At 38.9% G+C, this 26,873-nt stretch overlaps 1 protein-coding gene across 3 annotated transcripts; it reads right to left on the bottom strand.

Moving 5' to 3' along the window:
• CAPZA1 (capping actin protein of muscle Z-line subunit alpha 1) lies at positions 1 to 26,517 on the bottom strand. 3 transcript variants are annotated; one of them, XR_004973250.1, is made up of 11 exons: positions 26,373 to 26,517; positions 17,461 to 17,524; positions 15,023 to 15,074; positions 10,433 to 10,496; positions 8,079 to 8,285; positions 6,917 to 6,996; positions 6,249 to 6,327; positions 4,385 to 4,456; positions 1,983 to 2,045; positions 976 to 1,616; positions 1 to 713 (listed from the first exon to the last, which is right to left on the bottom strand). XR_004973250.1 is itself a non-coding variant. In XM_036342997.1 (11 exons), exons 4-11 carry the CDS (start codon positions 11,302 to 11,304, stop codon positions 1,476 to 1,478), a joined length of 711 nt encoding a protein of 236 aa, XP_036198890.1. In that variant the 5' UTR covers positions 11,305 to 11,444; positions 15,023 to 15,074; positions 17,461 to 17,524; positions 26,373 to 26,398; the 3' UTR covers positions 1 to 1,475. The 3 variants fall into 3 exon arrangements, 2 of the variants coding, with proteins under 2 accessions (XP_036198890.1, XP_036198889.1); XM_036342997.1 differs by adding an exon at positions 11,300 to 11,444 and having other exon boundaries at positions 1 to 1,616; positions 26,373 to 26,398; XM_036342996.1 differs by having other exon boundaries at positions 1 to 1,616.
• Between the last annotated feature and the right edge of the window lie 356 nt (positions 26,518 to 26,873).

Below are 26,873 nucleotides of genomic sequence, written 5' to 3' on the forward strand. Positions count from 1 at the left end.
TTTAAGAACAAAACAGGTATATTTCTATTGGACTATCTGATACAGAGGATGGTATGGTATGGATGGATAGTATGAATGACAAATAATACAAATATATTTTATTTGAAATAAACAAATATGCTTACACAGCTCAATAGGTCACTTGGAAACAAATTCTTGCTTGACTGTATTACTGAGCAAAAACAAAGCTGAAGCACAAACACCCTTCTTTTTTGACATGTATATGCAGATAGGTAGGAAGACACTACTTGGTTTTTAAAAAACTGACCTTCCCTTAAGGCCTGGTCATAGAAGTGTAAACAATGTAAATGAGTCCACCGTTTCAGTTGTCATATCATATCTATGTCACCTGTGTATTCTGAGATCACACATATACCTGCCAATAAACCTAGAAGGGTTGCTATATCACAGTTACATTTAAGTTCTTGGCAGGCAGGACTGAGGAAAAGTCATGTAGAACAAGTTTTACATCCTATTTAGAACAAATCACTAGTATTCCCTTAAATAACAGGCTACAGTAGAAAGATACTGCCGGGAAGTTATCCTTTTCACTTTGGTTCATTTTTAGGTTTTGTTTGTGATTTACAGAGCTGTTTGATTTGTTTGCCTATAGTACAATCCTGCCACATGTATTAAAGCACAGATACCTATTATTTCTTCATCTTCATTTTTCAACTCTGATACTCTACTACATCCCTCGTATGTCAGCAGTTCTGGAATATTAAAAAAACAATAATGGGTAAAACTCTGCTAAAAATGCAGATATCTACAACTACAATAGTACTAGATGGGAAGGAGACAATAAGGAAGGGAAAAAAGCAAACACGTTCATGTGCAGGGAATGTGGTTCAAGTCTTTGGATTTAAAAACAACTTCCCGGGAGAAGCTGGCTATAATGGAATTTCCAGAAAACTTCCTGTGCCCAACAAAAGGACATGAAAAGCCCCAATCCAAACTTTTGAAAACTATAGTTACACAATGCGCTAAGAGATGATCAAGGCAGTTGAGGGAGAGGATGGATGTGTCTTCCATTCGCCTACAGTTGGTAGCACAGCCTCTTTAGCTGTTGATGATCAGTATAAACCATGGAAGTACCAGGTGTGCTTTGAAGGACAGGGGTAGAAAAGCAGAGAACATATTACCTGTCTATATCAGAAACAGGGCTTTATGACTAGGAAAATTTTCTAAACAGTAAAATGACTCCAGGATAGACCTTTCTCTCCATCATTAAATGTGGCAGAATTAAAAAAAAAAAATTTACAAGTAGATATAGTGAAAACAGAAGATTACAAGTCAGAGAACATAAAAGTATCAAGACAATGCTATAGGTTCAACAGTATTCCATGAGGCTAGAAAACCTGTTAACTTTGAAAGCCCTAGCAAAATATCACTCTTGTTTATAAATCACTTATTTATCATATGACCATACATTGAAACCTTTCTTTCCATGTACTGAAGAATCTTAGATTAAGCCTTTAAGCATTCTGCATTTCTTTGCCAATCTTGTAGCTGAGTATCTTGTTCCAGTCGATTTTGGTGCGGGTAACTGGCAGCTGCCGGCGCAAGGCCTTGAATGTGGTGTCTGACATTGTTTGATAGTTTTCACTAATTGCCGTCTGCAATGGATAATTAAAGCCAAGTTACTTGAACAGAAAGTAAAATAAATGAGGTCAAGGACATTCTTGAATCCCCTAGGAAGAACAGACAGGACATATTATTTCTACTGAACTCCTCTCCAATCTGTGAAGTGCATTAAGAAGCCCACCTATATTATTTATTAAACTAGGGCTACAGTCCCTTTCCATATCAAAACCTTGATTGTAAGTACAATGCCAAGTTGTAAGGCCTGCAAATTCTCCATACTTAGTAACACCGAACAACACATTTTTATGTTACAAGGACAAAGAGAAGTCTAACAAAATATGCTAACAGCAAAATAAGAAGGTAGTACGTCTAGAAAAGTTAGTTCTAAATCTTCTTACCTGATACTCATTTTCTGCATGTTCTATGATTTTAATAAACTCCTTGGCAGTTTGTGCTTCACTCTAGTGAAGAGAGGAGGAAAGAAAAATATGAACTTTTAAAAATGTGAAAGCAGTGAATAAAGAGATAGCGAGAAGTCTATCTTAACTAACATTTGCACAATTTATAGTTTATCAAGTGTTCCCATGCACATTATCTTCTTTGATTCTCTTCAACAACCCTGTGAAGATCTGTTATCATCACTTCCATTTTGCAGAAAACAGAATCCTCTTAAGTGACCTGACCAAAATCATACAGCTTTTGAATGACAATGATGGGATCTGAATCCAGGCCTTTGCCCAAAAAAGGCCATGCTCTTTCCAATCTATCACAGTATGCCCATAAGGCACCATCATGATGTCTTCATAGTTTTTCATTTTTGTTAATCCTCACCCGAGGATATTTTCTCCACTGATTTTTAGAGAGTAGAAAGGAGGGGAAAAGAAAGAGAGAGAGAGAGAGAGAGACCAATTGGTTGCCTCCTGCATGTGTACTGACTGGGGTTGGGGATCAAGCCTGCAACCTAGGTATGTGCCCTTGACCGGAATCAAACCTGAGAACCTTCAAGTCAAGGGCCAACTCTCTCTCTACTGAGCCAAACCGGTTAGGGTGGTATCTGTAGATTTTTATGCCTTGAAAATATTTCTGCTTTAAGATGATATTAACAATGCCCTCAGATATATTGGTCATATAAGTTAAGCTCATATATTCCTCTATTTACTATTTATGATGCTAACCTAACCGATCACATTTTGCTTTACACGATTCAGGTATAAAATGAACTGAATCTCTCTTCCTTTCACCATTAAGTACAACAGAATTAAAGGCAGGAGGGTAAGATTTAATGCAGAGCAGCAGTCCCGAGATTCTTTCAAATAGTCAAAACTATTTTCATTCCTATATAATAAAAGTGTAATATGCAAATTGTCCCCTCAGCCAGGAGTTCTGCCGGGAGTTTGACTGCTATAAGTGCACTGACCACCAGGGAGCGGCACAGAACATAGCGGGCGTTGGCGACGTGGCACTGGCAGCGGGTGGCAGTGGAAGCGCTGCAGGCCCCGATGGGCCCCAATGAGAGCAGGACTGGGGCGGGATAGCGGAGTGGGTGAGTGGGCAATGCCAAGCCAAGGCTGGTGCAAGCCACTGGTCGCCAGGCAGGGCCCATCATCCTACTGATTTGATCATCCCACTGACACCGGGCTCCCAGGTGCTGAGGGAGCTGAGTGGGGACCCGATGCCCCGCAGATATGAATCGCAGGGCGACCAGCGACCAGCAGCAAGGGTGGGGGGTAGGGGCAGGCGGCTGGGGGAAGGGAGTACCCGGCCAGCAGCTGGCAGCTGCTAGGGACCCTACCAGTGCATGAATTTTGTTCACTGGGCCTCTAGTTTTATAATAATACTAAGAGAAAGCTACTTGCCTTTTTTACTCTTACTCTCATGTATATTCAGTATAGTTTCATAGACGCTACATGTGTGTGATGATCTGATCACTCTGAGGCCAATGGCATGTGTGAAGCACATGAGGATTTAGTTTTTAGTAAGCCAGACATTGAATGATTTGTGAAAATGTCATTTTTTTCATTAATTATTTTTGGTTTGAAAAACATAGTTGTTTTCCACGAAAATGTTATTTAGGTTAAATACTAATGGGCTTGTTACTGCAATTTTTAATTAATAAAACTTTAATATTTCTCAGTTTTAACTTTTTTTTGCATTTGAAATTTTTTTCTTTAAAAATATTTTCAATTACAGTTGACACAATATTATATTAGTTTCAGGTGCACAACATAGTGATTGGACATTTATATGCCTTACAAAGTGATCATCCCAATAATTCTAGTATTCATCTGGCACCATACAGTTTTTTATTTCTAATAAGGTAAATACTGATAGATATAAAACACATAAACAAAAGCTACATGAGAGTGCTCAGTAACTTTTAGGAATATAAAGAAGTAGTGAGAATATCCCTTCTTTCCAGGTACAGAACACAGAATACTTTTTGATGGAATATTCCTAAAAATGTTGTTTCTCTAAAGATATGAATGCAGCCCAATAGGATTTAGTTTGGCAATCTTTTTTTCCTCCTGGTTGTTACTGACTGAAGATATTGCTGTCCTTGAGCAAATCTCACAACTGAGAAAGAGAAAGACGGAAGTCTCAATTCTCTAAGGCCACTATTCTGAGTCAAAGACTTTGAACTAATATAGTTGGTTGGTTATATACTCTTATAAGCTGCCAAAATCAAAGCACTGAAAACAAACTGAATTTCTAACAGCAGAATCAGCCCTCAGGATCAACACTAATTTTTAAAAGAGAAACAAGACACAAATGAGACAGACATTAAATTCTTCACACTCACCGAAACAGTTACTGAGTCCTGTACATCTTTATGACTAACCAACTGAACATTGCCATCTTCATAATAGTGTACCTGTGTGAAACAATGTTGTGAGCAAGTTTATGTGTAGTTCATATAGAAACCTGTTGCTTAGGGCACATATCCATGCCTTAAGCCGTTCCCAATCTTACCAACTCTGAATGAATAATTATTATTACCAATGGTAATTTACTATGGTGGTTAAAATGCACAGAACACTCAAATTTAAGAATTCTCTCTTTCCTTTGCAGGGAAAACTGATTATTAAGTTCAACAAACACTTATTATGTTTTAATGCATTTCAGGCACCACACTAGGCATTGTGATGCAAAGAACTTGAATGATTCCATGCTTAACAGTATTAAAATAAAATCATTAAACATTAGTTTTTCTCTGTGAAAACCAAGGAATTTTAATGGATTCTAATTCCTTATGCATCTTTCCATATACAGTATCATCAATATTGATAAGCAGATTTGACCAAGTGCAGGAGAAGTTTGAGGGGTAAAGACAGGATTGAAAAACAAATATTGGTAAATTAGGCTACAAAAATAAGAAAGACAAAAGCAGTTGTAAGGATATAAGGTAAAGTGGGTGCTGTAATTATGAAAGCAATTAGCAAAAAAAGAGGAATACACAAGAGACAGACTAATCAATCAATGACATAAGGCTCAGGAAATCTTGGCAACTTACAAGATAGGTTCAGTCATCTTAACATGGCTATAAACTGGTCATACAGAATAAGATGAGAATTTCCTTTGTTAAGTGCATTTGCACAGGGTCTTGGAAACAGGAGTTGTCATCTAAGTGGACAAGGTAGAGAAGGGTATCTAGCAAGGGGATAAAAAAGGACAAGAGAATGGAGCACAACTGGTTTCCTTGAGGGAAGAACAAAGAACTGACTGCAGATAAGGATGTGTGGAGGAGGGGAGTGTGGCATTGTGAGACATTGCTACGAAGTAAGCTGGAGATAGACTGTGAAGAGCAAACAGCCTTAGAAACCATGTTAAGAATTCAGACTTTCTCCTATTATGAGTGATGGGGACCCAGGGAAAGGGATTGTTTTAGAAAGATTATACTTGTGTTATGAACAAAATAAAGGGAAGGGAACTAAAATTGGGGGCATAATTCCAGAACAATAGTCCAGGTAATGCCTGTTTCCTTTATCTAGTCCACACTATCAGGAGATAATTGAATAAAAGGAAATGTTTTCAGAGATAAAGCAGAAAAGGAAAAGAAAGGAGCAATAATCTGCAGTACCTTAGCATTATTTATTAAGTCATTACTATGTGTTAGGCATTATGCAATACATTTTACTTATTCCTTATATTTTCTCATGCAATCTTTATAAAAATTCCTGTTTTACTTGATTTTAAAATCTTGTCACTATTGTAAAATAAATAAAACAAAATAACCCATTCATTTAGCTTTCTTCAAACCGAAGAGCTAAGTTTTATGTATATGTAAATACTTAAATGAGACAATATACATGAAAGACCATAAGTTACAGTAGCTGCTATATAGTCATTTCTTAATAATTACTTATTTTTCTATTTCCTAGAACTATTTTTTGATAATTTCTGGGAAGGTCTTAGATTATCTTTGAAAGAAGAAAATAACAAGCAAGCAGTACATTCCACATGACTATCCTTTATCAAGCTAGAATAGCTCTCTGTTTACTTCCCCAGGAAGGAAGCTTCTATTTCTATTCACTACCATTGGTCTCCCTTTGCAGCTACATATAGTTGTTTCTTATTTTTCATAACAGAACAAATTCCAACTTGAATGTTTCTGTGGAAGATGTGACATTTTAATATGTGGTCTATTAACATGTTGGGAATCTCACCTGAATCTTAAGTACTCCAACCACCTGGGCTGTAGGTGGTGTGATGGTGAACTTCCATTCTGATCTCCAACGACCATTCCTATTAAAAGACACACACACACATCACTATAGAATTAGCAATAAGCGTACGTAAAAGGTCATTTCTCACTGAGGCAGATAATTTGGGAAAGAGAAAAAAGGAAACAAATCATTTCTAGTTTAACAAATCAAATATGTTTGCATACAAGTGGCCTAATCATAAGTCTTTTCAAAGTTCTTTTTACTTTCATTTTTTATATTGGAGTAAAAAACCATGCTAATCTGTTTATGAGTGCCTCTTCCACAAACAGATGGATGAGCTGCTGTGTTATGCAATTAACCAAAGTATTGTTAACCAAATCCAAGTAAAACTCAGACTTCTTTATTTTTTTCTTTATTGTTTTTTTTTTTTTTTTAGAGAGAGAGAAAGGGAAACATCAATTTGTTATTTAACTTATGCATTCACTGGTTGATTCTTATATGTGCCCTGACCAAGGATCGAACCTGAAACCTTAGCATGTTGGGACAATGCTCAATCAACTGATCTTCCCAGCCAGGGCAAACTCAGACTTGTAACTGGGCACTTTATTAATCTGGTTTGGTTCCTTTCCAATATAAATGAGATACAAATAGAACATCTACTTTCTTACCAGAAATTTTTAGGCTGAAACTGGTGGCTTTCAATACACGCAATAATGGTCTGTTGCCCATCTATAGTTTTAGCATAAACCTATTGTTAAAAAAAAAAAGTTAGACTCTGAAAACACATTTGATCTAAACAACAAATGCTGTATAAAAGCAGTGTGCTAAATCGCTAAATCTTTTGGGGAGATAAAGAATCAGAGAGGATGAGCTGAAAATTCAAAAGAATTCATGGGATATGAACACTAAGCAGAACATACTAAGTTCTAATGAGACAGAGGTACAGGAATACAGAGAGAAATACTGGTTTCAGATACAAGGGGTGCCAGTTAGGCTGGACCTTATAAGACAGATGATGGTCTCCTAAGTAGAGACTGGGAATAAAAATGAGTAATGTTCAGGTAAGAAACTAGGGTTTGTTATATCTTTGTTTGTTATATCGCCTCCAGAACTAAATAACCAATATTAATCAGGAGGCCACAGAATTAATCTAGGTAGTAAGTTAGAGTAGTATCAATGGACAGCAAGATGCAGAAGCACAATCAAAGGTCTAGCAATATACTGCAAGTGAAGGGCGAAAGCAAGTAAGTACTTGCATGCTTGGGTAACTAGAAAGATGGTGGGTGGTACCATTAACAAATTGGGAAATTTAGATAGAAGATGTCTAGCTCATAGTTAGAAACACGTCTAAGCTAAAGACCTTTGATGACTTAAAAAAAAATTTTTTTAATTGATTTCAGATAGGAAGGGAGAGGGGAAGAGGGAGAGAGAGAGAAACATCGATGAGAGAGAATCACTGATTGGCTGCCTCCTGCATGCCCCCTACTAGGGATCAAGCCTGCAACCAGGGACCCTTCAGTTTGCAGGCTCTATCCACTGAGCCAAACCAGCTAGGGCCTTTTTTCTTGGTGGGAGTGAGGTAATTTCTGACAAAATGTGAAATAGGATACATTGACTGAGATTTAAAATTTTTATGCAATTGGGATTTAAGAAAATAATTTTCCATATAAAATTTTCCATTCATACCCCTTTCAAACATTATTCAGGGAATAAAATGCAGGAGACTGTACCTAAGAAGAAAGAAGTGATGTTTGGCTGGCCAACGCCCTCAAAGAATGGGTAAAGGATAGCAATTAAATACTCTCATAATGAAACAGGCAGATACTTAACAGTACAGAAGCCACTGGAATAATGGTCTTTCACATAGGCCCTTAAAGCGCTGTCACAGGATTCTCTCCAAGACTTCAGACCTCCATCTACTTCCTCTGGCTGGGGGTCACTTGCTTCTTTCCGTAAGTGATCAAACTTAAAGGAAATTTTGTTTCTGGGATCTAAAAATCTGCTGTTACCCAAGTCACCGTGTTCTGTAATTAAGACCTTCCAAAGAATAATTACAATCATGAGTAACTTTTGTAAAAAAAAGACAGTTGTTGACACATTTTACAAAGCAAATAAAATTTCTGAAGAAGACAGTTAACTTTTCATTTAGTCAGATTTCTTCCTTACCAATATTTCCATCAAACAATTTTATTCTTTAGTCTAACCCTCATAAAGCTTCTTCTTAATGTTGCAACTTTTGTAACTAAAAGGTAAATATATCACATTAAAATTTTAATCTGCACTTCTTTAATTTCTATTACTAGGCAATCTAACACTTTCCCAAGTTTGCTTTATATTCCCCTACTGGGTGCAGTTGGTTCATGTCTGTTCCTTATTTATTCAATGAACTCTTGACATCATCCTTAGGTATCTGAATAATCTTTTTTTTTATCTATTACTAGAGGCCCGATGCACAAAATTTGTGCAAGGAGCTCAGCCCTCGCAGCCCTGGCTTCGTCTGGAAGGTTGTCCGGAAGGTTGTTCGGCTGTCTGGTCTAATTTACATATTACGCTTTTATTATTACAGATATTTGAAATGCAGATTACCTCCTTTTAAAATCTTATTTGTAAAACTTATTATGCAGAAGCCACTTTCTTTTACAAATTTTTCTAATGTTTTGTTATTACTCAAGTTATGATTCACTTTCCATTTCCTACTACAGCCCAGGAGTAGGGGCCAGGCAATGGTTCAAGGTCAGTTTGCTCTGGCATGACACACTAAGAGATACCCAGAGGGATGGGCTTGCCGTTACATTATTTTTTTTTTCTTTCAAAAAAACAGATAAATTTTAAACCCAAGAAATAATCTAGATATATAGTTGGCACTGAAAATCAGTTAGATTAATCTTATACATTTTAGGAACTGTTTTCTTTTCCTTCTGTTTATGATACTTAGGTTTAAGGTTTCTCCACCCATTGCTTGTCTTTATGTTTGCTAGCAGTCTCCCTTCACTGTTGTTCTTGATCAGAATACTGCTGTATGGTCAATAATAATTTTCACAAGAATTGTATAAAATCTATTTGAAAAACAAATGTTCTCATATCATTTTCTATAGGCCTGGTGCATGACATTCGTGCACTTGGGGGGTGCCCTCAGCCCAGCCCGCACCCTCTCGCAGTCTGGGAGCCCTTGGGAGATGTCCGACTGACAGCTTAGGGGGGAGCAGCCCTAAGCTGTCTGTCGGACAATCTTAATGCTGCTGTGGAGGCGGGAGAGGGTCCCGCCAGTGCTATTGCACTCGCCAGCTGTGAGCCTGGCTTCTGGCGCACTGACCACCAGGGGGGCAGCTCCTGCATTGAGTGTCTGCCCCTTGGTGGTCAGTGTGTCTCATAGCGACTAATTCGTTTGATTTGCATATTAGCCTTTTATGATATAGGATATTTCTACTCAGATAAGCTTCCCATATTATTTATATTTCTTATCCAGAAACATGACACTTAAATCTATTGTTTTCCATTTATTTTTCTGATCAAAATGTGTGAGTTTATATGAACTGTGTGGCAGAAGACTCTCATTAGTTTCCTATCTAATATCCACTTTCTCCTTTTTCCTTAACAGAGCCTCAAAGGTTTTCAAGAAGGTAATGTATTCAATTAAAAAATGACAATTCCCAGCTAGGAATGATATGCATTCTGGCAAAAACATATGATTGGAAGGGGCTTCTGGAATGACCAATAGCACCTTTCAAACCTAACTCCTCTTTCCTTCCTGGAACACAGATTCACTGCCCAGAAATGGAGCAGCTATCTTGAGAGCATAATGCAAACCATACCCAAGAATGGCAGAATAGAGCTAGAAGCAATTTGGGTTTCTGATGACACCACAGGGCTGCCATATCAGCCCTATTACCTCCAAACTCCTACGTAACAAAAATAAGATCTCCATCTAGTTGACCCACTGTGGTTGATTCTTTGTTATATGCTGTGATATCTAATAAACCATACATCTTTCTTTAATTGTCCAAGTAATACCTTTTTTTTTTTTCTGTTATGGCTAAGGATCTGATCTTCTTTTGACTACATTTTTAAGTTGGTGATTACTTACATGGAAATGTTGACAAAATTAGCCATTTTTATATCTACTTTGGTTTACAGGATTTCTATTATCTTTCAGGCATAGCCTATGAAATAGAAATAATTTTTACCTGATCTTCATATCCTTCTATCTTCACAGGTGTGAACTGATCCATGTTATACTGGGCAAATGCACTGTTTTTCAAAAGTGAAAAATAAAATAAAAAAGAAAGAATTATATATAAACACACAACGTACTTCACATAATAGCAAAAGAGAAGGTGAAACACTCCCTGGTCTTTTTCCCTTTATCTCTAGGCAACTGGTGATACTGTAATGTCTTCCAGCTTTCCGGAGGAACTCCTCTCCACAGCATCTCAGAAGTGCACTAAGCTCTGAAATTCCCTTTTCCTCTCCACTCCTAAACTCCAACACAGCTCACATTTGGATGGTTCCTAAATTTTAAGCTATCTGATTATAGTGAATTATCAACAGTTTAATCATTTAGATAGGAGCTTTCAGTAACTCAAAAAGTATCTTCAATTGAGGCACTATTTTGGAAATCTTGTTTTTCTTGTTCTGCGCTCTGACGTAGGAGAGACCATAATTAAATGTTCTGGAAGGCACCCTGGCCAGTGTGGCTCAGTTGGTTGGGCATCCTCCTGTGCATCGAAAGGTGGCCGGTTTGATTCCGTCAGGGTACATGCCCAGGTTTCAGGCTCAATCCCCAATAGAGGGTGTGCAGGAGGCAGACGATTGATGCTCCACTCTTACATGGATGTTTTTCTCTCTCTCCCTTCCTCTTCCTCTAAAAATCAATAAAAATATTTTTTAAAAATACCAAAAAATTAAATGTACTGGAATGTATCTGACATGGGGAGAGTGAGGTGAGAGCTGAGCATCAGTCAAGTCTCAGAGGACAACCTAAGGCTGAGTAGAGGTTATAAAAAAAGAAAAAAAGAAAAAAAAGGGATAGAATAAAGATTCATAGTACATGCCTCATATTGTTTATTTCTTCAGTGCTAGATTTATGAAACTTTGCATTTTCTTTTTTTTATTTTTCATATTTTTTATTATTCATGTTTTCATCTTTTGCTTAAATCTGCATTTTCAATTGCTTCCTAGTACATCTTACAAAGTAAGCTAAAGTAAAAGATAAGGCAAAAGAAAGATGGAAATAAACTTCAGTATAAAAAAACATAATACACTTATATGCTTATGAAGTATCAGTCCTCTCACACAATTCACTTGCCAAGAGAAGAATTAAACATCTCTCCAGCCCAATTTTAACCCGCTAAAACATCTGCCAGATCACTTCTTTTAAGCAAAGCATAGAATCTGTCCTAGACTTTTCAAGAGAAACCAAAGTAACAAATATTTGAACATCAAATATTTAAGGCTAATCATCAATCTTCTCATCCTAAGCTATTGTTGTGTCTTTTAATGAATCATTTCCTTATAATACCATATCGCCATGTAGCAAAATAAGTCCTAAATACACTGGCTCTTTAGAATGAAATATAAATTAAGTATTCCTATTTATTATTTTTTTTAAAAAAGCTTAATAGGGAATAAATAAGTACTTCATTCTAGGGTATGTCCTAGACTGTAGATTACAAATATCAACACTACAATCTGTTACCATCAGATCATCCTTGATTCTTCTTTCTCTCATACTTCACATCTAACCCATCAGTAAATCTAGTAGTTCTACCTTGAGTACATATTAAGTCTTACTCCTTCCCACCAATTCTACCACTGTCACTCTAAGTATAATTTTGATTCACACACACACTAACTACCTACCTTTTTTGCTCCAAAGTGACTTTTAAAAAATTAGGTGCCTGTATTTGTGTATAACGATTTCTGGTACCAAGAATTAACTAATCAGTTACAACCTTATTATGCAAGGTGACCAATAAGATGCAACTACATTATATGACCTATATATTTATGGTTCAAGACAGGGTATTCACACCAAATAGCCATTGTTGTGTAGGCTACTGTCATTTATTAAAATTTGACAATCTAAGGGAAAAGAAGTCAGTGCCCCCTAATAAATGGTCACGAGTTGAATGTTTTAAAAATTCTTGTAGCACACTGGTTAAAAATTGCTTCTCTAGTCCAAACCACCACCATTTATCTCTGAACCACTCGGTCTTCTAAGCACTCATTTTACTTCAATCTTTGCCCACCCCTACATAGCAGCCAGTGATTATCCTAAAATGTAAGAGTCATCATGTTATTCTCTGCTTAAAACACTAATAATTTCCCATCTCTCTCAGAATAAAACCTCCTCTTTAACATGGTCTACAAAACCCTACTTAGTGCAGAAGTGTTCGGAATTATCAGAGAATGATTCTGGTGGAAATCCAGGAAAGAGGGTAACTCCTAGGTTGTTTAATAAGCCTTCTTCATTTTACATAGAAGGCAATGATGAGGATGATAATTACTGGGACAACACTTACTGAGTGCTACCTATGAGGACTAGGACCAAGGGACCAAAGTACCTCATTATTGGAAATAAAACTGAACACTTCATTTGTATGGAAAATCAAGTATTTGAGCATAAGACATTCTCTTTAGGAAGAGGTTTTCCAGGAATCTAGAGTCCATAAGAACCAGAATATTAATAAATACAAAGCTTTATTGTCAGTGTAATTAAAACTATTGAAGCATCGGAACTCACACCAAATTCTACTGTCACTCCTAACTGGAAATGGACAACAGGCTTAGAATGTACTCACCCTTGGATCTTGACATCCCACTCCCAATCCCCCTTACCAAGTACAGAGAAGATTTAAGTTTGGGTAGCTCTCAAGGATAAAACTAAGACCAATAAGGCAGGAAGACTGAAGAACTTGCCTTGTGAAATAGCTAATTCACTATTAGAAGCATTCAGATGGAATAACCAAATGTTGACAAAACATAGATGAGATTTTTTCAATGAAAGGGCACAGGGTAAACTGGTTGAACTAGCCAGCCATTAATGTTTTTTTTCTATGGCAGAATCTATGCACTTAAGGGAAATTAGAATGTCTCTTTAGTGTGTGTCTAAATCAATGCATTATTAGGATATCTTTCATAATGATAATTATAGTGATGGTGTGCAAATTTTAGGTTTGTAGAATCTGGTCCCAAAATGAGTTCCAAAAAGCAGTATGGACAGGGCAGAAGATGACTGTTTCCCAGGCAGCAGCTTAACAGCTTTCTATAGCTAATATCTAAACCAATTATATTTCATACCAAATGCACTCATAATTATTTGATGTTCTGCATCAAAGTCCTTATCCCATCTCCCCACCTCACCCTTTCCCAGACATATCCAATTATGTTTTCCTCTTTACAAAGGAACTCTGGACCAGTTGGATAGAGAGTAAATTAAATAAAATATACTGAAGAGTAAAGGAGAGTAGTGATAAAGCCAGATAACCAGGGGCCTTTCGCTAGACAGTGTTTAGAACTGAAGACACAACAAAAACAAAACAAGCAAACCTATACCACTATAACATTTTTAAAAAACAGATATTTTTATTGATTTCAGAGAGGGAGGGAGAGGGAGAGAGAGATAGAAACATCAATGATGAGAGAAACTCATTGATCGGATGCTTCCTGCATGCTCCCTTCTGGGGGTCCAGCCCGCAACCAGGGCATGTGCCCTTGACTGAACTTGAACCTGGGACCCTTCAGTCTGTAGGCTGATGCTCTATCCACTGAGCCAAACCATCTAAGGCTACCACTGTAACTTTTTTAAAACAAAGACAAAATAAAAATGCTTTTTGTAAAGATTAGCCTGACAAGTGATAAGAAGTCAATGACTGGGTAGAATAACCGTGCTATTATTCTATGATTAATTCTTTTATTTATTTTTTATTGATTTCAGAGAGAAGAGAGAGATAGAAACATCAATGATGAGAGAGAATCATTGATCGGCCGCCTCCTGCATGCCCCCTACTGGGGAATGAGCCTGCAACGAAGGCACGTGCCCTGACTGGGCATCGAATCGCAACCCTGTGGTTCATGGGTTGACACTCAACCACTGAGCCACATCATCTGGGCTCTACTGTTAATTCTTACCATAAATTCACTTTATGAATATCTGCTATTCTTTGGCAATTTGAGAAACATTTTTATTCTTCAACTGCAGCCTAATCTTTCTATAACTGTTTTTTAAAAATTCAACAGGAGCTAAAACAACTATAGGAGAAAACCCAAGAGCCAACATTTAACGCTGCTGTAATGGGGGAAAATCACACCAAAATAAATAACTAATAAGTAAAATAATATAATAAGCAAAATAATATAAGCTTTAAGAAAGTAGCCCTGACTGGTTTGGCTCAGTGGATAGAGTATCAGCCTGTGGGCTGAAAGGTCCCAGGTTCGATTCCAGTCAAGGGCATGTACCTTGGTTGCGGGCACATCCCCACTGTGGGGTGTGCAGGAGGCAGCTGATCGATGTTTCTCTCTCATCGATGTTTCTAACTCTCTATCCCTCTCCCTTCCACTCTGTAAAAATCAATAAAATATATTTAAAAAAAAAAAAAGAAAGTAAACATTTTGGTGGAACATGTTTTCTCTAAGAATAAAACAACTAAAACTGCTAAAATAAACTGCTTCATTTTGAAGTACTTTAAGCTAAGTTTTCAGGGTGTCAGTTTACTATTAACATAGTTTATGCAATATTAGAATAACACTGTAAACAGATTTTTAAAGACACTTACTGTGCTGCCCCTTCCCTGAGGAGATTGTCATTACTAAGCAGTAGCCGAACATCTGAGGAAGAAAAAAAATTGTTAAAAGATGTTAAAATTACAATGTTCAATAGGACAAACTTGAGTTTAGTGGATTTCTAAATTAGATTTAAAATTTTTTAATTTATGATTTGAGAGAGAGAGAGAAAGGGAAGGAGAGAGAAACATTGATTTGTTGTTCCACTTATTCATATATTCACTGGTTGCTTCTTCTATGTGCCCTGACCAGAGATAACCCGCAACCTTGGTGGGATGACACTGTAACCAACTGAGCTACCTGGCCAGGGATCTAAATTTGATTTTTTAAAAATCAGATTTTGAAAGATTAGTCTTTGGATATATTGTTTCTAAAAATGCAAACAAATAGCTGCTAATGTTCACAGATTTGCATATAATTCTCAAAGAATTTCTTAGCAAATGAAAAACATGGTTTACAGAAGGTTAAAGTAAGGACTGTTAATTTTGTATCTAAAGAATCCTTTAAAATCAGAGTAAGAATTGCAAGTTTGCCCTAGCTGGTTTGGCTCAATGGATAGAGCGTCGGCCTGGGAACTGAAGGGTCCCGAGTTGGATTCTGGTCAAGGGCACATGCCCGAGTTGAGGGCTTGATCCCCACTAAGGGATGTGCAGGAGGCAGCCAACCAGTGATTCTCTCATCATTGATGTCTGTCTCTCTCCCTCTTCCTTCTTTTCTAAAATCAATAAAAACATAGTAAAAAAAAAAAGGAAATGCAAGTTTATCTGTAACATCAGATTAAGAAAGCTGGGCACAATTCAGTCAGTGGCAGTGAAGTTGCTGAACTTATCTTTCTTTGAATAATCTCACGTGGGAGCCTACAATCTTTTAAAAAAGCTGTGTTAAGAGTCTAATCACTTTTCTTTTGTTAGTAGAAACTACCAAGAATTAATTCCAAGGGGGAACACTAATTACAAACTGAAGGCCATTGACTCTTGGGGCTTCTGAAAGAAAGGACTGGCAGAGGCCAGATGTGTAGCAGGCCAATAAAAACCAGTCCTGAGGTCACAGGTAGCTTGCCAATTCTTTTTTTGTAAAATATGTTTTTATTGATTTTAGAGAGGAAAAAAGGAGAGGGAGAGAGATAGAAACATGGATCAGCTATCCAGGCATGTGCCCTGACAGGGAATTGAACCAGCAACCTCTTGGTGCACTGGAGGGTGCCCAACTGAGTCACACCAATTTGGTATCAATTATTTTCATGGTACTGTACATTCAGTTCTCAAAAATAAAACAAAGGACATCTAATTATGAAGACCATTAATATTATTAAGAATTTATCTGAACTAATCAGTCAGATAAAGGCAAGTCAAAGGAGTATTTTCTAAAAGCTCAGTTGTTGAAAATTTACATTCAGTCAATGTGGAAGACTAGAAAGGTTGCATTTGTTTCTCTTTGCTGTTAGTGCTCAAAATCTACAAATAAGTCTATAACAGAATGTCTTCATTTTTCTGTTGCATTTACTCCTTGTAGTAACTGTTTATATGTTCTCCCACTTACTCTTTCTCTACATAATTAATTTTATCAATGGAGATTATGATTGTGCTATGATGCTGGGTCAGATATAGATGAATATCACACAATCCCTCTTAAATAGGTAACCTTCTCATGTAAAACTAGAATTTCAAAATAAATGTTTGCTAAACTGAACCAAGATGCACAAAGATTATGATTTTACTTAAGGGTCCCCTTAAGATAAATTGAGATTATGATGATTGCTTTTATTGTGAAGTTCAAGATGCCTCATCTACATTTTTCATGCTGTAAGCTGTGTTAAGACAGTGAATAGGCCCTGGCTGGTGTGGCTCAGTTGTTTGAGCATCGTTCCTTGCACCAAAGGATCACTGATTCCATTCCTGGTGAGGGCACATACCCAGGTTCTGGTTTGATTCCTGGTTGGGGTGCTTACTGGAGGCAACCACTCAATGTTTTTCTCTCTGTTCTCTCTCTCCCTTTCTCTCTCTCTAAAATCAATAAAAACATATTAAAAAAAAAAAAAAAAGACTGAATAATATGGAAGGTTGTAAATGTATTAGAATAGTGATCCCCAAACTGGCTGTGACTCAGAATCACCTGAGAGAACTTGATATAACAGATTCCACCCCAGATCTAATGAATGAGAATCTTGAGAGGGTAAAAATAAAATATAAAATATAAAAATAGGTATCCCAATTTACGCGTTAATACCATGTTTTTGACTCAGACCTCAGTATGCTCTGACACTAGTATTATAGCTGGGTGACACTGAGTGTATTATTTTAACCTCTTTGAATATTGATTTCTTTAGCTATAACTATAGTATATTGTAAGGATTAAAAGAGTTAACAAGTACTCAATGAGTGCTTATGTTGCTAAGGAGGGCTTAAATAACTAAATACCAATCTTTACTCACCATTGAATACTTCATTAAATTCCCCTGGGGGTGCATGAGTGATGAATTTAGCAGCTATGCGTACCTAGAGAAATAAAATTTACAGAAAGAGAGTTATGAAAAGTAACAAATAAAAAGGAAAGGAATTAGCAGATAACATTTTCAATACTTGTGGCCCGGTACATGGATTTGTGCACATTGAAAGGAGATTAATTAGAAGAAAGATTCATGCAGTAATTACATTACTGCAAAAAATTACATGTCGAAATAGTATATATAATATAGTATTATAAAATTAAAACTTGCGTGTGATTGGCGCCAGCAAGAGCTTTATATGCATCGCGCATGCAAGAGTCAACGTTTATTCTGAAATTGCCAGTGCACGGCACATGTGTGAATACGTGTCAGAATACGCACGGTCGATTACTTAGCCTTTTATATAAATAGATATCCCTTGTTTACTTTTTTTTAAAAATATATTTTATTGATTTTTTACAGAGGAAGGGAGAGAGATAGAGAGCTAAAAACATCGATGAGAGAGAAACATCGATCAGCTGCCTCCTGCACACCTCCCACTGGAGATGTGCCCGCAACCAAGGCACATGCCCTTGACCGGAATCGAACCCGGGACCTCTCAGTCCGCAGGCTGACGCTCTATCCACTGAGCCAAACCGGTTTCGGCTGTTTACTTTTTTTAATACACTTTTTGATTGATGGGAGAGGGAGAGAGATAGAAACATCAATGATAAGAGAGAATTATTGATCAGCTGCCTCCTGTACACCCCACACTGGGGATCAAGCCGGCAACTCGGGCATATGCCCTGACCAAGAATTGAACACTCAACCACTGAGCACAGCCCGGGCAAATATATCCCTTATTTAAACCTTTAGGTCCTAGTCACCTTATAGTCTCCATTATTACAATCTTCATCAATAATTATAAATAATGGCAACTTTTTTATTGGTCAAAAAAAAAAGTTTTCCATAAAAGAGAAAAACTCATGGACACTGACAACAGTGTGGTAATTGGTGGGGGAGGAAGGGAGGTAGAGGAAGGCATAGGGGGAATGATGATGGAAGGAGACTTGACTTGGGGTGGTGAACACACAATACCGTGTATAGATGATGTGAATACCGACAATAGTAGTAGGAATGTGGACAGGTTAGATATATTGTTAACTGAAAAGACAGAAAGGAAATTGGTATATTGGTTGCCTCTCAGGGGAACTGGGTGGTTGGAAAACAGGTGGGAGGGGACTTTTTACTTAAGCCTTTTTCTACCATTTTAATTTGAAGCATGTAGTTATAGTGCCTATATGCCTAAAATACTTTTTTTAAAATGAAGGAACAGAATCTAATAAAAAGAAGAATGAACGGGATTCAAATACTAATTGAACATGAGAGGAAAGACTAAGTGAAAAAGATAATGCCAAGAGAAACCAAGATGGCGGCATAGGTAAACACCGGAGTTTGCTGCCTTGAACAACCACTTCAAAAATACAACTAAAAGACGGATCCGGACATCACCCAGAACCACAGGAAAGCTGGCTGAGGGGAAATTCTTCAACTAGAAGGAAAGAGAACAGCATACCGAGACTCAGAGGAGGCGCAGTGCGGAAAATACAAAGGTGCGGAGGTGCGCGCGGAGCGGGCTGGTGGCTGAGGGCGCGGTTGTCGTTTTCAATCGGGAGGGAGTCTCAGGCTCTGAGCTCCAGTTCTGGGCGAGTCTCTGGGGACCCAGACTCAAACGGGAGAAGCAGGACTGTCTGGCATCGGTCGGAGCGCGAGGGCAGCTTTCTCTCCGAGGTTTGCAGCGGTTGCTGGGACTCTGAGAGGCAGAGCCTCTGGGGACGGGACTGAGAGCAGCCATAACTGCTCCCTCCGCCGCCCTGTTTGATTCCCTGCAACTCGCCCCGTCCAAGCCCTGCGAAGAGCCATTTGCCAGATAGCCTCAGGCAAAGGCTAGATTAGCATCTCCTCAGAGGACAGAAGTTTTCCCACTGCAGACACAGCTGATTCTCACAGCCAGTTGGCCCGGAGGTCAAATCCCCCCAATGCGCACAAAGACCACTAGGGGGTGCACCAAGAAAGCATAAAAAATGCGGAGACAAAGAAACAGGACAAAATTGTCAATGGAGGATATTGAGTTCAGAACCACACTTTTAAGGTCTCTCAAGAACTGTCTAGAAGCCGCCAATAAATTTATTGAGATCTACAAGAAATGTAATGAGACCCTCAATGTTGTGATAAAGAACCAACTAGAAATTAAGCATACATGGACTGAAATAAAGAATATTATACAGACTCCCAACAGCAGACCAGAGGAGCGCAAGAATCAAGTCAAAGATTTAAAATGCGAAGCAGCAAGGAATACCCAACCGGAAAAGCAAAATGAAAAAAGAATCCGAAAATACGAAGATAGTGTAAGGAGCCTCTGGGACAGCTTCAAGCGTACCAACATCAGAATTGTAGGGGTGCCAGAAGATGAGAGAGAGCAAGATATTGAAAACCTATTTGGAGAAATGATGACAGAGAACTTCCCCCGCCTGGTGAAAGAAATAGACTTACAGGTCCAGGAAGCGCAGAGAACCCCAAACAAAAGGAATCCAAAGAGGACCCCATCAAGACACATCATCATTAAAATGCCAAGAGCAAAAGACAAAGAGAGAATCTTAAAAGCAGCAAGAGAAAGAAACTCAGTTACCTACAAGGGAGTACCCATACGACTGTCAGCTGATTTCTCAACAGAAACTTTGCAGGTCAGAAGGGAGTGGTAAGGAATATTCAAAGTGATGAATGCCAAGAACCTACAACCAAGATTACTTTATCCAGCAAAGCTATCATTCAGAATTGAAGGTCAGATAAAGAGCTTCACAGATAAGGAAAAGCTAAAGGAGTTCATCACCACCAAACCAGTATTATATGAAATGCTGAAAGGTATCCTTTAAGAAGAGGAAGAAGAAGAAAAAGGTAAAGATACAAATTATGAACAACAAATATGCTTCTATCAACAAGTGAATCTAAGAATCAAGTGAATAAATAATCTGATGAACAGAATGAACTGGTGATTATAATAGAATCAGGGACATAGAAAGGGAATGGACTGACTATTCTTGGGGGGGAAAGGGGTGTGGGAGATGCGGGAAGAGACTGGACAAAAATCGTGCACCTATGTATGAGGACAGTAGGTGGGGAGTGAGGGCGGAGGGTAGGGTGGGAACTGGAAGGAGGGGAGTTATGGGGGGGGGGGGAAAGAGGAACAAATGTAATAATCTGAACAATAAAGATTTAATAAAAAAAAGAAAAAAAAAGAAAAAGAAAAAGATAATGCCAATGTTCTGAGCTTGTGTGATTAAAAGAGAAGAATGGGATGAACAGAAATGATGAGATTAACAGGAGGTTCTGATGCAGGCAGAAAGGAAAATAACAGTAAGTGCATATTAAAATTATCACCTAGTTCAGAAATCCCAAAGCAGTCACATTGTCTTCAGTATCACAACTACTTTTCCCTATCTAGGCTTATTTTCAGAAGATGATCCATATAAGGATATTTATTTATTTCAAGATGAGAGAACCTATACTCTTAGATTTGTGCAATGGAGAGAGGAAAGAGCAAATGATATCTGATCCTAGTGTTTTTCTGGGTTCTAAAAGGAGGGGATTTATAGCAGATGAAGGAAATACTTTTATTTGGGGTTTTGCAAGGCTAGAAGTATATACACATAGTCATTTTGGTATGCATAATGCTTTGCAGCTTTATAGGATTTACTAGGAAAAATGCTCCCAGGGGGTGGGGGGTGGAGGGGTGTCAAATGTTCCCAGTAGTGACAAGGCAGGGCACCAATAATAGCAGCAGATGCTCAAGGACAATGAATACCGAAAGAGGCACCCAGAGTGTGGACACAACCTGAACATAAGAAATATCTAGAGATTATCAGAAACAGTTGGGGGTGGAGGGAAGAGAGAGATGAAGGAGCATGAGTTGGGGAAATACTAAAATGAATGAAGGTGTAACTAATTGGTCTCATTCATACGGATAAGTTGGGCCTACACTATCTACCTGGTCCTATGCTAGGCATTGGATAAAAACATGGTTTCAGTTACCAAGGAATTCCGTTTTGTTATTAGGGCAAATGTGCAAATGCAGATAATGACAGAAACTCCTCGAACATTTTAATGTTTCAATTTTAAAATGTATTTTTTTAAAATCAGAGTTTGAAAAAGTTCATTAAATTCTGTTCGGCTGGTTTCATCCAATTCCTCTTATCTCCCAATTTTATAGGAAAACTGAGACCTATAGAGGTTAGTGATTTTTTCCAAAATCACACTGGTGGCTAAAAGCACAGCAGGGAGAGAGAGGCCAAATCTCCTGATTCTCAGAATCATTCTTTCCCACTACATCACAGTATCTCATTTATAATTCAGTAAATGAAGGCCTCCTATTCTGTTTTTCTTTTCAATCACTGTTACATGGAATAAAGTGTAGTGAAAAAAGCATGGCTTCTGAAACAGACAAACAGGGTTTGAATTTTCTGATATATTACACTACTTTGCTTCGCATTATGGCTAGTCCTAATAAAATTGCTAGATGTTCTAAAATAAATTATAATATACCTATACTTAACCAAAGATTGGGCATCTGATTTTGTACTTGCTGAAAATTTATGCTCCTGTCCAAGGATTTTATAACAGATTATATGAATACTCATTAGCAAAGCTAACTGGAAAAAGGGAAGAGAAAAGAATAGTGTTAATACCAATTGAGGACTTGTTAGAAAAGACCACTGCAAATAAGTTTCAGGGTTTACTTGATAAGGGTAATAACTCATCTGGTCAATCAACGAGGTAATCAAAATCAAGGAAATCCAGTTTAAAAGTGTAAGTAGTTTTATGAGCTCTATCTAATAGGGCCTTTTGTCATTCATATACAACATTTTCCACATCTCTCCTAAATAATTTTGATAAACCTGTTCCTCAAAAAGTGCCTTAAAGATGGGATCATTGTCTAAACTTAGAGCATACAGATCCACTTTTCAGTTATGGTATTTTTGCGGTTGTACACAAATATTCCACTAGTTAGGCTGAAGGGAAAAAATATGCCAGTCGCACTGTTTTTCAGCCTTAAAATTCTCTCTGCATTTTTTTTAAGATGCTGAATCAGCTTTCTGTGCCCTTAGTGCTCTCGCAAACACGGTGAATGTTCTTAAAACCTTCAGGACTTTCTGTAAGAAGTGTGGCAAGCACCAACACCAGAAAGTAACACAGCATGAGAAGGGCAATGATCCCCTGAATGTGCAGGGACAGCGGCGTTGTGACAGGAAGCAGAGTGGCTATGGTGAGCAGACTAGGCCGGTTTCCCGCAAAAAGGCTAAAACTACAAAGGAGATTGTGTGAGGCCTGAATATGTTGAGCCCAACTGCATCTAAGAGAATGCTGGCTATTAAGAGATGCAAGCATTCTGAACTGAGAGGAGATAAGAAAAAGAGCCCACTGATCCAGTTCTAAACTTCATATTTTATTTTATTATGTGACAATAAAATCTTGAGGATAAGAAAAATGCTGAATCATGAAATAAAGGAAACAGACATGCAAAGAGCCCAAACAAGTTGCTCATCTCGTATTTCAAGTTTCCTAACTACTGTATCTTGTCATTTTGGTCTTGTTAAGCTCTTGGAACCAAGTAACGGAAGGGTCTTAGTAGCTAGAAGCGTAGAGCTCATTCTCTGAAACTGAAACGGAGGATAAGACTGAAAGCGCTTATTTCTACAAGTTATTACACTTTCTACTTCCTGTTTTATTTAGGCAGCTCATCATGACCATTTCAGGTAACAATGCAGAAGTTAAAAACCCAACTTCCTCTTTATAAAGTGGTAAAAACTTCAGCAGCTAGTTATGAAAATGGTTGATCTTACTAGCTTTTATAGAAATACTTGCAAGGAAATCAGAGACCATCATCATGAAATTCATCTCTATGTTCACTGCTTTCAGAAAATGTAACAAAAATAAAAAACTGTACTGGCATCATGACATATATCCCTTAAAAAACAAAAAAACAACCCCAAATCAAAATGCAGTTGAGGTCTCCGTTAAAAACAGAAAAAATGGAAACTTTAGAGTTCCTTCAAGGAAGAACCCATCCAAATTAAGGCTAAAAATCTTTTTAAATATTTGTTTGTAATAGTGCTGTGGTTGTGAAAATTTTATAGGCTAAGAATCTCATTTAAGAGTTACTTATGTTTCTGAATGCTAAGATATTCATATCAACAAGTCTTGTTAGAAAAATACTTTCTCGATTCTTGAATTCAGTTAAAAGGATGCAGAAGCCTGGAAAAGGGGGCAAGTAGGGTATGAGCTGAAGAGAAGTGAAGAAATCTTACAAGCCAAAGCCCTTCCTTTTTACTTATAGATCCACAACAGAGAAATACTATCAATTTCATCTGTGTCTGTGAATAAGAATCTAATAAAATATCAGAAATCTCAAATCATATGGATTTATTGAGACACTTACTATAGCAGTTATTCTTTATTATCCACACTAATGAAGACAATGTGGTTAATTTAAAAACTGTTTACTGAACGTGAAATTGATCAACTTTTTTGGCAGATTTACCTTATTAATTTTGATTTCCTTACTATGTCATTATTAAAATTAAGCAACACATCAGGTATGCTGGGAGATGAAAGGAACCTCATCTATTATTGAGGTCAGATGTATTATTATAAAATCAATACTATGAATGTTATTAAACACTGACAATATTCAAAGATATTTTTATTTGCATTTTGAAATACACATATATTTTCCAAATTTAATTAAAAAGGCATTCTAGCCGAAACCGGTTTGGCTCAGTAGAGCGTTGGCCTGCGGACTGAGGGGTCCCGGGTTCAATTCCGGTCAAGGGCATGTACCTGGGTTGTGGGCACATCCCCAGTAGGAGATGTGCAGGAGGCGGCTAATCGATGTTTCTCTCTCATCGATGTTTCTAACTATCTCCCTTCCTCTCTGTAAAAAATCAATAAAATATATTAAAAAAAAAAAAAAAAAGGCATTCTAACTCAGTGTCAAAGACAAAAACCTGACAGCACTGGTAAATGTAGTATTACTTGGGCACAATAAACTTCATTCAAAGTTTACTGTTTATTGTTATTTACATACTTAGTAATATTTTGTTGTAACAGTATTTTTGCTTAAAATAAGTGACTCATCAGTTGTACTAAAAAATATTTTGTTATCCTATGATTTTCACTGTAATTTAACTTCATCTGAATCATAACTGTTTGCCTTAGAAAAAGGATTTATTATAGTATTCTCTCCAGCACAAGTTCATATAAAATGCTTCCTCCCTCCCCAAACTTATATGTTTATGGGAATTTCCAAGAACGAGAAAAATTAACGCTAAAGTGCTGTTCAATGGCTTGTGAGTGTTTAGCACATTCCTCAGTATTTCAAAATGGCATGCCATATGTAGGTATACTGTATCAAATCATTCTGTACAGAGGACTCCTGGAGCATAGATAGTCCCCTCCACCATCCCAATCTTTTTATTGAAAAAAAAAAAAGAGAGAGAGAGGAAGAGCTGAAATACATTTACAAAGCACTCAAGCGTGCACATTTTGCACGCCACTATAGGAAACAAAAGACGTAATTCTTGTCCTAAAGTGAGTCAACTGCCCTAGCGGGTTTGGCTCAGTGGATAGAGCCTGCAGCTGAAGGGGCGTGCGGGAGGCAGCCGATCAATGATTGTCTCTCATCATTGATGTTTCTCTCTCTCTCCCTCTCCTTTCCTCCTCCACACACACACACACACGCACAATAAGTTGTTAAAAAGATATAAAGTTGGTCACCTAATGAAATAATTCTAATTTCCGCAGGCCCTAAAATCTCATAGTTACCGAAAACCCTGACAAGCTGTTAAGAAAGATGTGCAGCTGTCAGAAAAAAGAAAAAAAAAAAGTAATTCCACCTGGCAAAGAATATGCTCTTGTATTTAAGACACTTTTGAAGGAAGCAGCACACAAATTACACACTGACAAACTCCACTGTAATCAGACATCGCAGGGGAGCATCAGAGGAGGCACGATGCTTTGGCCCAGGCTTGAACGCGTCACCCTGACGTTTGCGTGCTCTACAAAACCTTTCTGGAGTTTAAAAAAAACCACAGCAACCCACACAAAAACCCGTTGGCGAATCTTAATCGGTTAACAAGAAACTGAAAACCGTTTTTCAACTATTATCAAGAGGCTCTAAGACGCAAGGGATGGAGTCCCGGCGGGGCGCGGGGAGACCCAGGCGGCCCAGTGCGTGTCTGCAGGGAAGACGGCGCTCACACCCGGCGCCCAGTGTCCGGAGGCTCCCACGGGGGTCACTGCGAACAGCCCAGCTCCTGGGACCGGGGAGAGGCGGGCACCACGGAGGGACCGCTCTGTCCAGGAGTCGTGACAGCAGAATCACTTCCAGGGGAAGGAAGGGCGGAAGGGAAGTGAAGGGGCCACCAGACCAGGAAGTGACTCGCCCTAAACTAGCCTCAATCCTGGCTAACGGGGGGGAGGGGGGGACGGGCTGAGCCCCAACAGCTCAAGGCGGTACAAGTGCTGCTTCACAGGTCGCGACATCACCATCGTCCCCTCTCTCCATTACAGAGGAGAGTCCGCAGCCACGACTCCATAAGGGAAAAGTCTCTTTTCTGGCAGCAAGGCCAGCGGGCTGTGCCGCAGGCCCGGGAGGAAGAGAGTTGAGAAATGGGGAACTGGGGCCACGGGGCGCCAGGGGGAAGACCCTCGGGAGGAAAGCGTCCCGAGCGCGGGAGGCGGACGCCTGCAGGGCTGAGCGGCTTCTTTCCCCCGGGGGGCCCTTCCGGGCTTCCCACGGCGACCGGGCCGGGCCCCCCACCCCTGGCGCGGGAGGAGGTGAGAGAGAGAGGCGCGCCCCTTACCTTCTCCTCATCCGACACCCGATCCTCGAAGTCGGCCATCTTGGGCTGCTCTGGCCCAGCCCGGCCGGGCGCGAGGCAGGCCGGGAAGGAAGCTGAGTGACGGCATCGCCGCGGGGGCCGGCGGAAGGGCCCGCCCGGAAACGCCGGTCGGGAGGGCACCCAGGCAGTGACGGGCGCCGGGGCGGGGCGGGCGCGGCTCGGAGCGCCCGCTCCGGGAAGTCAGTCGCCTTTGCCTGAAGTGACTTTAAGTCTAATGCCGTCCTCACTGAGTTACATTCACTTCCCCTCTCATCTGCGGGACGCGGGGAGCGGGTCTCGACTGCTCTTGGCGCCCGAGCCCCATCCGACCAAACAGCACTTGCTACTCCTCTAGGTTTTCCCCGTCTACGGGGCTAAGTGCTGCTCGGTCCTTGTTGGGCCGGTGGCTTTTCAAAGCCCAGGAAATGGGGGCGAAGGGTGACCCTCACGCTCATGGAAGCGAAATCACTTCACTCCGGGGTC

Source organism: Myotis myotis, unplaced genomic scaffold, assembly GCF_014108235.1.
Source record: "Myotis myotis isolate mMyoMyo1 unplaced genomic scaffold, mMyoMyo1.p scaffold_m19_p_18, whole genome shotgun sequence".
NCBI lineage: Eukaryota > Metazoa > Chordata > Mammalia > Chiroptera > Vespertilionidae > Myotis > Myotis myotis.